Source organism: Protomyctophum bolini (genome assembly GCF_963924005.1).
Source record: "Protomyctophum bolini genome assembly, chromosome: 18".
Lineage (NCBI taxonomy): Eukaryota > Metazoa > Chordata > Actinopteri > Myctophiformes > Myctophidae > Protomyctophum > Protomyctophum bolini.
This window is the reverse complement of record NC_137879.1, coordinates 36,115,262-36,128,868: the sequence shown is the minus strand read 5'-3', so window position 1 is coordinate 36,128,868 and position 13,607 is coordinate 36,115,262. Positions and strand designations below refer to the sequence as shown.

Below are 13,607 nucleotides of genomic sequence, written 5' to 3'. Positions count from 1 at the left end.
TCGATAAAGTACATAAGGACCACAACTACAAGCCATAGTGCTTTCTTGGGAGCAATTCCTCTTTAGTAGACCTTGTATTAAGAGGAAACCTGTTTCCTCTGCATTTTTCCTGCAAACTAAAGTATTCAATCAATAAATCAATCATCATAGTCATACCATAGGGATGTGGTTTGATGTGAGTTACCTTGCCTGAACAAGTTTACGATTTTAGCCAAATGCCTAAATTGTAATTATGTCATGAATGTTGAGTGACTTGTTCCTCTATTTGGACAGTGGATGTCAAAGCTAAGTGATAACGTTTCAGGCCTGGTCCTGTTAAATGAGTGCTCTGTTTTAGGTTTTACATAGTCATGGCGCCATCTTGTGGATACAATTGGTCCTGTCACAATATTCTATTAAGTCACGGGTGAGGTCTCTTTTATTTAAACTGAACCTTTTATTTGACAAGGTGGCGGTGCATAATGCATTACATAATTTTAACCAAGTTTTGGCTCCAGCCTCCCTCCAGTCTGCCTTCCAGTGCTTGGCTTAGATTCGATTTTAGAAAGAGACCTGGTGGAAATTAGATTTTTATCGTATGTAGGCCTATGTCCAAAACCGTTACTTTTGAAAGTTTGTTTTGAAATTAAATAGTGAAAATTAGCAGATTTTACTTCTGTGGGACACTTTTATGTGACAACAGGGCATTAATTTACGAAAGAACGTTAAAATACGGAGATACAAGGTTTTTGCCCGACAGTAGCCTCAGTCGGTTGGGTTGTTTTGGTTTTACCTTGACGTCATGTGGAAGCGACGCGTGGTCTAACAGGACCCCGGCGGAAAGTAAAGTTGGCGGCTAGGCTATCAATTTTGCTTTGGCGGTTGAACGTCTTGCTGAAAAACATTGGTTTTAATTTCTCCTAATTAAGCTGCAAACGTATACTGTGCAGACTGTGTCAATATTAACAGCACCAAACATGGAGGAGGATTGTGACAACATTCCATCTGCTAAAGAGAACATGGAGGGTTCTGCCAACGACATGATAGCATCTACCTCTGAACAGAACATGGAGGGTTCTGACAACATAACATCTACACGTATGGTACGCTTTAGCCATGGTCATGGCGGAACTTCACCCTGTTTTGAGCATCGTGCTACATTTACGACGTTAACATCTACATACACGTTCAGATTTCAAATATAAAGTGCTCAGCCCCTCGGCTACGGATGTTACAATTTATTTTGGGCGGGTATTGGCACCCGTGCCTTCCGTATTGTTAAATAAAAAGCATTTTTAATCCGATTGCCGGCCATTTTCTCAAAATGTTATAACGTATCCGTGTGCAATACACCTCCCAACCGATAGGGTCGCGTATTTGAAAGCATTGATTGATTGAAATATTTATTAACAGTTTGCAGTTTACAGTACATTCTAAGCACAAACTCAATACAAAGACTGTTAACTGTGAGTGGACGAAACCATAAAGAATTACACTTGTTTACAAGAGGGTCCACCTTGTTCAATTCATCAAAACATTTAAAGACGTACAAATAGACACTTCTTTATAGCCAAAGAACAGAACAGGAATTAATTATAAAGGAGGTAAAAATGGAAAAGAAACATATACAGTGAGGGGGGAAAGGGGTGGGTGGTGCATGGTGGGGGGCATACAGAGAATAACAATCAAATTTTCCACCCATTGATAGTGTTGCCTTGACTCTAGTCTACTATGGTTGACTCCGTCAATTGAAGGAAAAGAGGGCGCTGTTTTTCCTTCTTTTCTTTGATGATGGGCTCCCAGATTACCTCCATCATGGTTACATAGGGGTGTAACGATACTAGAATTTAGCGAGCTGTTATTTTTAGCAATTTTAAGAAGAAAAAGAGGGGTTTAATTACTTTTTAATATAATTTAATTTAATAATGTCCATTACCCCCCCCCCGTGCCCGAAAAAAAATACGTTTTAGTTACTCCACTGCGCCCTCTACAGATCCTGTCAATCTTGTCAAAAAATTCCATTGACCAGATTTTCACGACCAACCGTGTATTTTATACGTGTGGTAGGGGGCTCAGAGTGCGTCCGTCCACTAGGGAAAGTAGTCTTTCTACTCCACAAAACCGTCTTTTATTTGTATTGCTGAGTAGCGAAAGTGTTCTTTTTATTTTTGCATCAGTCGACGGGCACTGCAGCCTTTCATGCGTGCGCAGGAAGTTGAAGGTACCATAGCGTTAAGGAGATGTTCTCCTCCTAACCAGAGCTATATAGTTTCACCATCTTGTCTTGTCTTGTCTTGTCTTATCACTTATCTTATAGGATTGTGGCAACAGCACAGCATCTGCTTCTGAGCCGAAGAAGGGCTTGCGTTCTGCTTCTGAACGCTGCGGCAACTGCAAAGCAGAATTCTCACTTTGCAAAGTGAGAATAATATCGCTCGTCGACGCGAAGACTGCGAAAATACTGTTCCCTCATCTTAAGGCGGCGTCGGACTTCATATGCATGGAGTGCGTCAAGATGGTCAAATCAAAGACAACGTTTGACGGCAGAAAGCGCACATGGACCGGGAGTGGTTCTTCTGACGGTACACCACCTCCATCTAAACGAGACAAGACGAAGGGGCCCGGTGGTGGTGTTCCAGCGCTGCCTCCTGCACCTACATCTACGCAGAACACGGAGGCTCCCGTACGCTACGTTGTTGTCATTCCAAAAACGATACCTTCTGCAGCTGCTTCTGAACAGAACGAAGACTCTGTCGACGTAACAAAACCCTGTAAATCGAACGTGAACAGAGATGCCGCCGTCGGACCGTCTGCTTCTATGCTGAGAATGGCAGGTTCTCTCAAGAAACCACCGACGCAGAACATGGGAGCTTCTGTCGAGACACCATCTACTTCTAAACCGAACGTGGAAGGGACTGTTAAGGTGCCACCTACGTTTATACCAACCACAAAGGCCTCTCTACCATATGTTGTCGGTGCCAGGCTGCCTACTGTGCTACCTATCGATTGGAACGTGAGGAAGTCTGCCAATGGCATGCAATCTACGTCTGAACAGAGCGCTGAGGGGTCCGGTTCTGAGGCTGTGCGACGCTGCGGTCTCTGCAAAAGACGAGTTGGAGGGAAATGTAGCAAACATAGATTGAGAATAATTAATCTGGTTGATTTGAAAACGGCGCAAGTACTGATGCCCCATCTCTCACCAGAGGACTATATATGTAATGATCCGTGCGAAAAGTGGCTAAAGACAAAAACAAAGCCATTGGGTAAATGCAAAATAAAGCGCACCTGGACTGGTTTTTCTACTGATCATGACTCTACAAACACAAACTCAGGTTGATTATTATTATTATTATTATAAAGAACTATATATTTATAGTGATTGATTTGTGCTTTTTGGGTCAGTCTTAACTACATGAATCCTGGACTGGAGTTATTATTATTTAGATTAGTCACATGATCATTGATATGAATTATAAACCAAATAAGTCCAGCACGAAATTGCATTTGGAATTGTTGTCCCCAACAAAAGTAGTTAATGTATCATAATTGTTTTAACCACTTTTAACCTTTATTTTTATTTTGTATACTTTGACCTGGCTTTTCAAAAATGACAGATATATAAGCTCATGTAGATCTGAAAAAAAAAAAAAAAACGTGAACATTTGTGCAAATCTGTTTGCACAACCTTTCAGAAAACGGTTAGAATACTTTTTCTTAAACCGGCCTCACATCTTAATGAGCTAATGCTATTATTGATGTTGTCTGTCCTGTTCCAGTGTCCACATCAGACGGTCCACCTCCAGCGCCCAAGAAGGACACGCCGTCTGCGTCCAAACAGAGCTCGGAGGGTTCCGCTTCTAAGATCGTCGTTATACATTGCAGTCACTGCAAAAGAGAAATCCAGAAAGAGGGACTTCCCGGACATCAACAGGGCTTCAAGAGAATAAGAATATCGAGACTGCTCGATTTGAAGTCTGCGCAGGTGCTGTTGCCCCATCTGTCGCCGGAGGAGTTCATATGTAGAGATCCGTGCGAGAAGTGGATAAATACCAAAACGAAAAGACTAAAACACAAGAATATGCGCACCTGGACCGGTTTCTCCGTGAAGAAATACCCCCTGCCTTGCAAAAAGATTCGGGTGGATCAGGACTCTACAAACTTGAACTCAGGTTGTTGTTATTATTTAAATAAATAACTGTGTGTGTGTGTGTGTGTGTGTGTGTGTGTGTGTGTGTGTGTGTGTGTGTGTGTGTGTGTGCGTGCGTGCACGCGTGCACGCTTTAAACATTATTTTATACTTTGACTATTCAAAAATAGCAGATATTGAGCTTTTACACCTGCAATTTTTAACTCAAATGTTAATGGGTTTCATGCTATGCATGTTGTCTGTCCAGTGTCCACATCAGATGGTCCATCTCCAGCGCCCAAGAAGGTGGGGACGAACCTCAGCAAAGCGGTTAACTACTTAAGAAATCGACATTATCTTGCTGCATTTAAACGTCTGATGGACGTGCCAACTGCTGTCAGAGCTTTCAACAAAGTGTGCCAAGAAATCATACGCAAAGAGGTAGTGTTGTCACAACCATGACATTTAAGTTGACGATTGATCAATTATTTTTGGCATTGAACAAATTATTGTCATGTTAAAGTGAATGATAATTCAAATTCCACCTATCGTTTTATAATGTACCAAGTACGATTTACTTTTAGGGCAAGAGGGCATGACCAATTGGGCAAGTAGAACTTGCCTGACGGGCAAGTGCCTCTGAGACCTTAGTGTCAACGCCTGATGTTTCTTTTAATCTATATATTGTTTACAGCGTGTTAAGTTGTCCGGAGATATGGAGGGACCTTTCAGGAAGCAACCCACACTCGAAAACCTGTCCTCGTTTTCTTGGAAGGAGACAAATGCGTGGGTCGAGGAAAAGGCACCTCTCACTCTTAAGTGCCTGCGATCGATGTTCCCACAGGCAAATAAAATGACTGGACAATTTGTAATTCCAAATCGTAAAGAAGAAGTAAATAGGTGTGTAACCCTCTTAACGAAATTAAGATTTTTTTTTAATTTGTATATTTTAGAAATGGGAAGGGCTCTATAAATTGCTTTTAAGACGCTCCAACTTTATTATTTACAAACTTAACACCGTTTTGACCTTGCAGTTTCATTTTTTTTAGGTTAACCCATTCAGGCCTGACGTCGAAATTTAAAAACAATGTTTTCTAAATTATGACAATTCTCTGAAAGATTTGAGTCACATTTTAACGATTTTTCAAAAATAGCAGTCCTACAAGTTCTAGCTTGTAGATCTGCTATTTTTCAATAGCTAAATTATAACATAATGTTTAAAACACAAAGGGGTTCCCGCCCAAAATGGGTTAAAGTTTTAACTTTATACTTGTAAAGCTGAATACTTATGCCACAACCCACAAGGCAATGACACATAACCCTGCTGTCCTGGCCTTGGTGTGAACTACTTCAAGTTATGAACATGGAAAAGGTTAAGAAAGTGCCAAAGAATATACAATAATTATACCACAGTCAGTTCAACCTTTCCATTATGATTGTATGAGTGACAGACAGTACTGTATCTCCTATAGCTTCCCTCTGAACACATACCCACTCGTAACCTACTGTAACAACTGCCACTGCCAGCCTTTGGTAGCAAACAACTATTTGTTTTCTTCACATTCTAGTCTTAAATATGAACTGGAGTTCACACAAGTTTCTTATACATTATTATTGTATCATGTTAAAAAGCAAGCGTATTTCACTTCCACTGTAAGAAAAACGTTCTAATAATCATGTCAGTACTGTTTAAAAGAACATTGCACTAACTTTTGAGGTTGATGTCTTTCTAATCATCACCAGGTATTACTTTATAAAAGCAACACGAAGCTAACTATGACTTTTGATGTGTAGGCCGATGACTGAAGAGGAAGCTCAACAGCTGCTGGATAAGAGGATTGGACTTGTCGTGTCCATCGCTCTGTCCACCAGGAGCTGCAAAACGACATTTGTCCAGTCTGTCATTGGTGTTGAGATGTGGAGGGAAGGCTGTTCACAAAAGGTGTTCAAGATCATGAATAGCCTTGGAGTCTCCCAGGGAATAAAAGTCTCCAGGCAAAACATAGCCAGACTTCAAGATGACCACGATAAAGAGGTTAAGCTGTGGAAAGGACAGGTAGAGGTGAGTATAGGGGAGCAATACGACCATAAAAGTAAAACGATATAAACACATATGCATATAGTAAATGGTGAAGAAAAAGAAAGTCGTAACCATATAAAACTGTGTGTGTGTGTGTGTGTGTGTGTGTGTGTGTGTGTGTGTGTGTGTGGCTGGCTTGATGGTGTGATACAAAAATGAACAATTGTTCAAATTAAACTGTCCATTCATCTTCATTATGTTTAGGAACAACTAATGTTACCAAGGAAGACGTTGGCGCACAACACTCGAGCCAATCGAGTTCCTGCATTTTCTCTCACCTGGGACCGAATCAGGGTATTACTTTAACTTCTTACGTCATATTGCTTCATTACCATTTTGTTGAATGAATTCCTCCCTAGTGATCAAACCTCATGTCTTCCCGTAACAGATCGCATCCCATGCCAAGCATGAACGTCTGGGAGGAAACAAGCCCACCATTTGGTCATTTCGCTTTGCCCATAGAAACCGCGTAACATTCATCCATCGACGAGGGACTCCGAAAAAGGCAGTCGAGGTGTCACCAGACAGCATCCTGCCATCCAAACAGGTACACAATCCTTTAACCCATTCTGACCTGAGATCAGATTCTAAAACTGAAAATTACAGTTTTCTGAAAATGTCAGTCGTTCTTTTTTTAGATTTTTCAAAAATAGCAGACCTACAAGCTCGCCACTCGCTTGAGCTTGTAGATCTGCTATTTTTTAATAGCTAAAGCATAACATGATGCTAACACCAAAAGGGGTTCCCGCCCCAAAATGGGTTAAAGAAAACATGCACATGACCACCAGCTATTTTATTTGTATTCTTTTATGTTAGACATTTGAGGCACTGCGACAGCGCATGAAGACAATTGTGATGCGCATAATTGTCGACAACCTCACAGCCCTGGAAGGATTGAGAAGCAAGGTTGTATGGCACATTCCCCACAAGTACTCCAAGCAGATGGACAAGAAGAGCAATGTTGTAAGTCGGCACGTACAGATGTACAATCACTCACAATACTAACACAGTACACACAAGTCCCATGGAAATCCAGCCTGTATTTCTTTTGATGCCGTATGTGGTGGATCCATGTTTTCTGGGTTCTACGTTCCCCGCTTACAAGCGGGTTCCCCTAGAACCCAGGGAACATAAGGATGTACTGGTACTGTACCAGCTGACAGACCGGGCCTTCGTTACACTAGCAGGGCTAAAGATAGTGAAATTCCCCCATAAGAACTAGGAACATTTCTCTAATGGGGCGTTTGCTTTTTACAGGTCAATCTTGGGGCAGTCCCTGTGGACTCGAGCACAGCAGAAGGAGACAGTGAGATAATGGGCAGCCTCATTGAATATGTTCCAACGTTGAATGAGAAACCCCACCAAGTGCTGTGCTGTTCAGACGGCCTCAACGTCGTCGACGCGACGGAGGAGCCCAGTCAATCAACGGCTCGACAGAGATTTGAAGGGCTCGTGGACGCGCCGCCAGAATATCCCAAGGAATCGCTGTGTTACCAGGTGACAAACTTAAAGCGCTTGAGTCGTAGGCTACATCGGTATGAATGAAGAATACATTTTCTGTCGCATAATTTATCTAATAATGAGGGCCTGCAGTCGGTGTAGGGGTGAAGTATACCACCAACCATGGAGTCTAGGGGTTCGAATCCACGGTGCATCCCGCTAGGCCAAGAGTTTATACAAATGCCACTTTGAGGGTGATGCTTGTAGATGTGCTAGTCAGGTGCTACGTCCTCCCAGTGGGGGCTCCTCATCAGTGTCACGGAAGGATTCATTTTTTTAACAGATTAATTTGAATAAAAGAATAGTGTAAAAAATATCTGGGTACAAAAGAAAGGTTGTCTAGTTTTGGCAATTATATTTATCATCTCCTTGAACCACAGGACATCATGGAAATGTTGTTGAGTGAGAAGAGTCTGGAGGCTCGAGGATCTCTGTCCCAGCTCAAGTCAGTGTTCGCAGTGAGAGGCCAGTGTATTGAAGGAAAGTGCAAGGAAACGCTACAACGTGTCTGGGATGTGGATTTCATCACGGTAATATTTTCCGAAAATGTGCATTGCATTGCTTTAGCTTTCCTCAAATGCATATCATTTTCAATGCATGTTCTCCAATACACAAATGTTTTTTTGTTTATTCGTTTCCTACAAAGTTCGTGACGTCCGCTTACATCACTTTATACGCTGCTACCGAGTGCAACCTTGACACTGTTGATCAGCAGCCGTCAGACTTCCCCACAGATCGTAAGGGTAACGTCCAAATGGAGTGGCTTAGTGGACTCGCACACAGACTGGTGGACTTGGTGTGGATGCCACCATCCCAAGAAGACATAAAAGCCGCTGCTGCCACTGCAAGTCTCTCTGAAGTAAAGAAGAATGATTCCTGTTTCTGTGGACAAGGTAGACAAAATGAGAGCATGCTTTAAGTTATTTATACAACTGGCTGCTTGTCTCAGCGGCGCAAAGGCTTTTTTTGGTCTGAACGTGGCGTATAGGGCCAAGTCTCCCATTGTCGTAGAGGCCATCCGATCAATCATGAAATCTCGCCACTAACAAGCCACCTGTAAAATGTTTAATGTAAGTTAGATGCTACAGACTTACAGTATATTAAATAAACCCTTCTTATTAAGTGAAACAGCAGTCGGCCCGTAGAAGCAGAAAGCTTCTTCACCGTGTTTTTCAGTTGCCATTTGTTTACGCGTCATATACAGTGTAATATCTTGAACTACCTTTGTGAATGTAAAGTGCTATTCTACTAATACACTTGCCTTGCCTTATATGTCAGATAGTTGAGTGTTTTTTTACTTTTTTTATGTCCAAATTTAATCTGTGTCTACGTTATTTTAGAAAAACCAGGTGAACCATTAGTGCAGTGCAGCAGCAACCTCTGTGAAGCCGTGTGGTTCCATGAAGGCTGCGTGCGGATGAAGACGACCGACCCGAGCGTCACTCAGGATTGGTTCTGCAGCTCAGAGTGTCAACGAGACGGCACCTACATATACTGTTACTGTAAAGAGCAACGAGGGGGACAGATGGTACAGTGTGCACTCATGGACCAGTGCAGGAGACATGAGTGGTACCACAAGGACTGTCTGAGTCTGTCAGAACAGGGCAATGCTGACTCTGACGAGTGTAAGAGAAACTACTTGTCATTTCCAATGTGTTGACCGCCTAGACTCTGAGACTTGTATTAAACTTGATTTTGACTCTGACCATCTGTAACTTCAGACCTCGAGGGTTGTATGACTTCAACTTTGACCTTCGTGAATTAAAAAGTAATGCAAAATGCTTGTAAAAAATTAAGCTATTGTGTACTAAAAATAGACTAAAACTAGAATTAGTAAATGATCTGATAATGATCACCAGTAGAGGGGACAAAGAATTGTGAATTAAGAGTTGCATGATATATTTCCACACGATTCAGCTACTAAAGAGTTTGGACTGGTGATTGAGTGATTGGACTTGAGTTCTGGAGACTTAAGTTGGACTTGTGGTTAATTGACTTCACTACAGATCTGCTAATCAGTTAAATAACAAATATATATAGTCTCTAATGGCCAGAAACCTTGTATGTCAAAAAACCGTTACCTGTGTGTTGAAAACATAAAAAGTTGAAATATTGAGATGCAAGGTTTCTGCCCGACAGCGAAGGTATGTTCCTGAGTTCATTTGAAATTCATGCTTAACGAATACAGATACTGTTTCTTTCCCCGTTACAGCTACATGGTACTGCTCAGAGATGTGCTTCATTGCGTCCGATACAGACGACCATGTGCTCAACTACACGAAGGCTCTTGTGTGGGAGGGGCTTTACAACATGACAAGACGAGATGCCATCAGAGAGGGTGACGGAGAAGCCATGACAGACTTCTGGAAAATGGACATGGTTCTGTTCTGGGCTAGAAACCACCTGAAGGATTTCACCACCTGCCATCGATTGCTCACCGGTAGGACTTATAGTGAAAATGTAATGTGTCGCTATGGGCATTCTGTCACTGTGATACCAATGTCATTAATCAAGTGCATCTTGTCTGAATAGGGATTGAGGGATTCTACCCGGAGCACATTAGACAAGACCTGAAGTGGAACCGTGTGGCAAACCTTGAAGGAAAACCTGGAGGCAACATCAGCTTAGACTTAGTCAACGAGTTCATGAATATCGAATTCAAAGGTATGTTACTTACTACTGAACTTAAATTTGCTATACAATTTTACAGTTGTAAATTTGTTGAGTGACAAATTTGACATCTACTTCTCATCTTCTAATCTGGGCTTTGCATTATGAAACAAACCCCCTTTTTACCAAGACATTGGTTGTGTTCCGAATTCAGTCACCCATACGCTTCTCGCTATATAGTGGGTCAAATGAACACGTCGATTAAAAAAGTAAGAAGAAAAAAAAAACATTTTGACTTAGTGACCATCGTCTGTATACCGTACATCCACGGTGCATTGGGGGCTCAAATGAGTCCACTATATAGGGTTTAATATTAATGATCACGATACATTTCAGACGCTACTTAAAAATTGCTTAATACAATAATAATAATAATAATACAACCTGATGTGACATACCGAGCTCTAATTCCGCATTCTGCAGAGTCCTTGGGACGCGTGAGCGACCACTACACCAACGAAAGGATGGAGCTCTGTGGCATGATGGTGGGAGCACTCGGAAGCGCCGCGGACCGGCTTCTCGTCGCGGTGGGAGCAGGAACCTGCAGCGGCCTGCCCACGTCCCTGGCCCCGTCGCACATCCACAAGAAGAGCAGACGAGCCGACGTCGCGCAGTTTGTGGCCGAGTACAAGAAGGACCACCTCTTCAGGTACATTCCCGGGAGAGCACACCGGGGCTTTGAGAAGTTCGCCTACCAGCAGAAAGTCAAAGCCCCCAGGAGGATGGGGAACACGATGAGGAAGCTGGCTCAGGACATGGACTCAACAACATCAGTGACGGATGTAAATATGTGAGTCGCTGCCAACACAGGTCACATTGCATTTAGGGTTGGGAACAGTGTTTATTTTATTGCTACATGTGTGTTGTGTGATCTCTCCTGCAAGGACGCCTGCTTGACCACATTTACACAATGGACCACTTACCAGTTGCTTGGTTTGACAAAACCAATCCTCTTTATATCCAGTACCATTTTAGTCCATTAAAGGACTGAGACTATACAAATGTCTTCTAAAAGTAGTTTTCTGAAAAACCTTTCCATGTCAGTCATTCTCAAACATTTCAAGCTACTAAACATACTAGCTAAAGTATAACATAATGCTTGAAACACCAAAAGGAGTTCCCGTCCTGAATGAGTTAATCCTTTATTTTCTACTTTTTTTTCTTTTCAGTTGTCTCGTATATTTATAGTATTCAATAATTATATTGAACTTGGTCTGGGTAAAAAAAAAGAACATATTTGGCGCCGTATACTTGGGCATAAAGAAGGAGGCAGTGGTTGGTCAGTCAGCGACCAACCAGAAGGCTGACAATTATGCAGTTAGCCTACCGGTATGTTCTAGTATTTTGTGATTATTAAGTTTACTAAGCTTACTTTGTAGTTTGTTCTCTGGGTCAGGCTGAACTACAGCAGGGTAAAAACATGGAGCTGATTTTGTAGTTTGTTTTCTGGGTCAGGCTGAATTACAGCAGGGTAAAAACATGGCAAGCTGCATAAGGCTGACCATATAAGTATAAGTACACTGTGATGTTGTGTAGTCCATTCGTTCCCAAAGTGGGGAACCCCAGGGGTCCTTGAGGGAGTTCCAGGGGGTCCTTGAAATTAAACCCACTGCTAGAGTCGTAAAATCTTCTCTTATGGGGGTTCTTGGCATATATGTTCTAATGGGTGTCAATTTGGGGGTCCTTGACATGAAAAAGTTTGGGAACCACTGTTGTGTAGGCAACACTGCAGCTAATCAAATTAACCCATTAAGACCTGAGGCCCATTCTACAAATGCCTTCTAAACAGTTTTATGAAAAAAACACACATTGGCGCTTACTGCTCACACACATGTCAAGGACCCCCAGAATTATAGGTATTTGGCCGCTGACCCCCATCTCAAAATGTTGTATTTGGAACCCCAGAAGCAAAGACCAAATGTTTGAGTTAAAATGCTTGAAAGTGTTCAAAAATAGCAAATCTACAAGTCCATAGCCTGGGACAAAGTGACACGCTATATATCTGGTCTTTTTGAGGGCCTATGTCAGGCTTTTAGTGTGCGTGTAAACACAAACTTTGTCCTAACACAAACATTAAATGCCATTGATAATGAATGGCCAGTTTTACGTCATAGTTTAACATTCAAAGCTGGACATATAGAATGAGACGATGTATGATAAGAGCGCCCTTCACTTCACACGTGTGTGAATCTCTTTTTTTAATTGCAGCCCAATGTTTAAAATAATGATACTACTACTATTGGCTACTATATATGGTATTTATTGGCACACTGGCTACACCTCGCATATATCTTATTCTATAGCTGCAGCTGCGTTGCTTACTAGCCTTCCATGTTTTTAAACCTGCTGTAGTTTTGAACCTGAAGTACAAAATCAGCTTCGGGTGTCATGCCATGATTTATAATTTTTTGTTTTCATTGTGATGTTGCTATTTTTCAGTGAAGCAAGTCATTCTGATTGCTTTAACAAATCATATTTAACATATTGTTGCTGTTGGGAGGAAACAACCTACGGTAACTCCATTTCTTTTAGGTTATTTTTTGCATAAATCAGTGCTATTGAACACCCTTTACGCCTGTGTTGTTTTGAAATGTATTGAACCAATGAAAAGTAATAAAAAAGTGCTTGGGACAAAACCTCTTAAATCCATGGGACCCTCAAACTGTCTGCTAAAACAGCTCAATCCACCACCTCTCCCCCTCTCATGGAAAGTAATTGACAATATATTGCTTTGTTTTCAAAATATAGGGTTTTCTTAATTTCCTGAAAAATGTACATTTTGGAGTTTCTTCCCAACAGCAGATATATCATATTTATGCTCTGATGAAAGCTCGTAGGCGTAGCAGAAACACGTAAGCGTTTGTTTATTGGTGTGCGCCAATAAAAAAGTGGAAATGTGAGTACTATGTCCTCCATTATTTGAAATTATGTTCTACCTTAGGATTTTTTTAATTTTAATTCTTACTTTTTAAGTATAGGCCTATGTTATGACTTTTATGAAGATTTGTTTAAAAAAAACCTAAAATGCCTTATTTTGTGTCCCACAAAAGTAGTGAAATCTCTCGAAACTGCAGTCTCATTAACAATTTAATTAAAAAAGTTACTTAAATACTATGCAAAAACATAATAAACCTGTAGAAAATATGTAGTAGGGGTCAGGGTACTAAAAAAAAGAAAAAGAAAATGTCATATTTTATTTTAAACCCTAAAATGAAAAACAAAACAAAAAACAAACAAAACAATCGTGTCTTG

General features: G+C 41.3%; 1 protein-coding gene across 1 annotated transcript; it reads left to right on the top strand.

Annotated features, from left to right (window-relative positions):
* The first annotated feature begins 828 nt into the window (after positions 1-828).
* LOC308332739 (uncharacterized protein) lies at positions 829-13,255 on the top strand. Its single transcript, XM_080788779.1, has 16 exons — positions 829-1,082; positions 2,297-3,311; positions 3,756-4,148; positions 4,374-4,546; positions 4,800-5,005; positions 5,900-6,167; positions 6,390-6,479; positions 6,574-6,732; positions 7,002-7,148; positions 7,443-7,682; positions 8,066-8,215; positions 8,332-8,578; positions 9,026-9,310; positions 9,898-10,125; positions 10,218-10,349; positions 10,779-13,255. Exons 1-16 carry the CDS (start codon positions 957-959, stop codon positions 11,147-11,149), a joined length of 4,230 nt encoding a protein of 1,409 aa, XP_080644905.1. The 5' UTR covers positions 829-956; the 3' UTR covers positions 11,150-13,255.
* Positions 13,256-13,607: the final 352 nt, after the last annotated feature.

Coding starts and splice junctions, on each gene's coding strand:
- LOC308332739 (XM_080788779.1), top strand. CDS start 957: ATGGAGGAGGATTGTGACAACATTCCATCTGCTAAAGAGAACATGGAG. Junction 6,733..7,001: donor GCATCCTGCCATCCAAACAG/GTACACAATCCT, acceptor CTTTTATGTTAG/ACATTTGAGGCACTGCGACA. Junction 8,579..9,025: donor TTCCTGTTTCTGTGGACAAG/GTAGACAAAATG, acceptor ACGTTATTTTAG/AAAAACCAGGTGAACCATTA.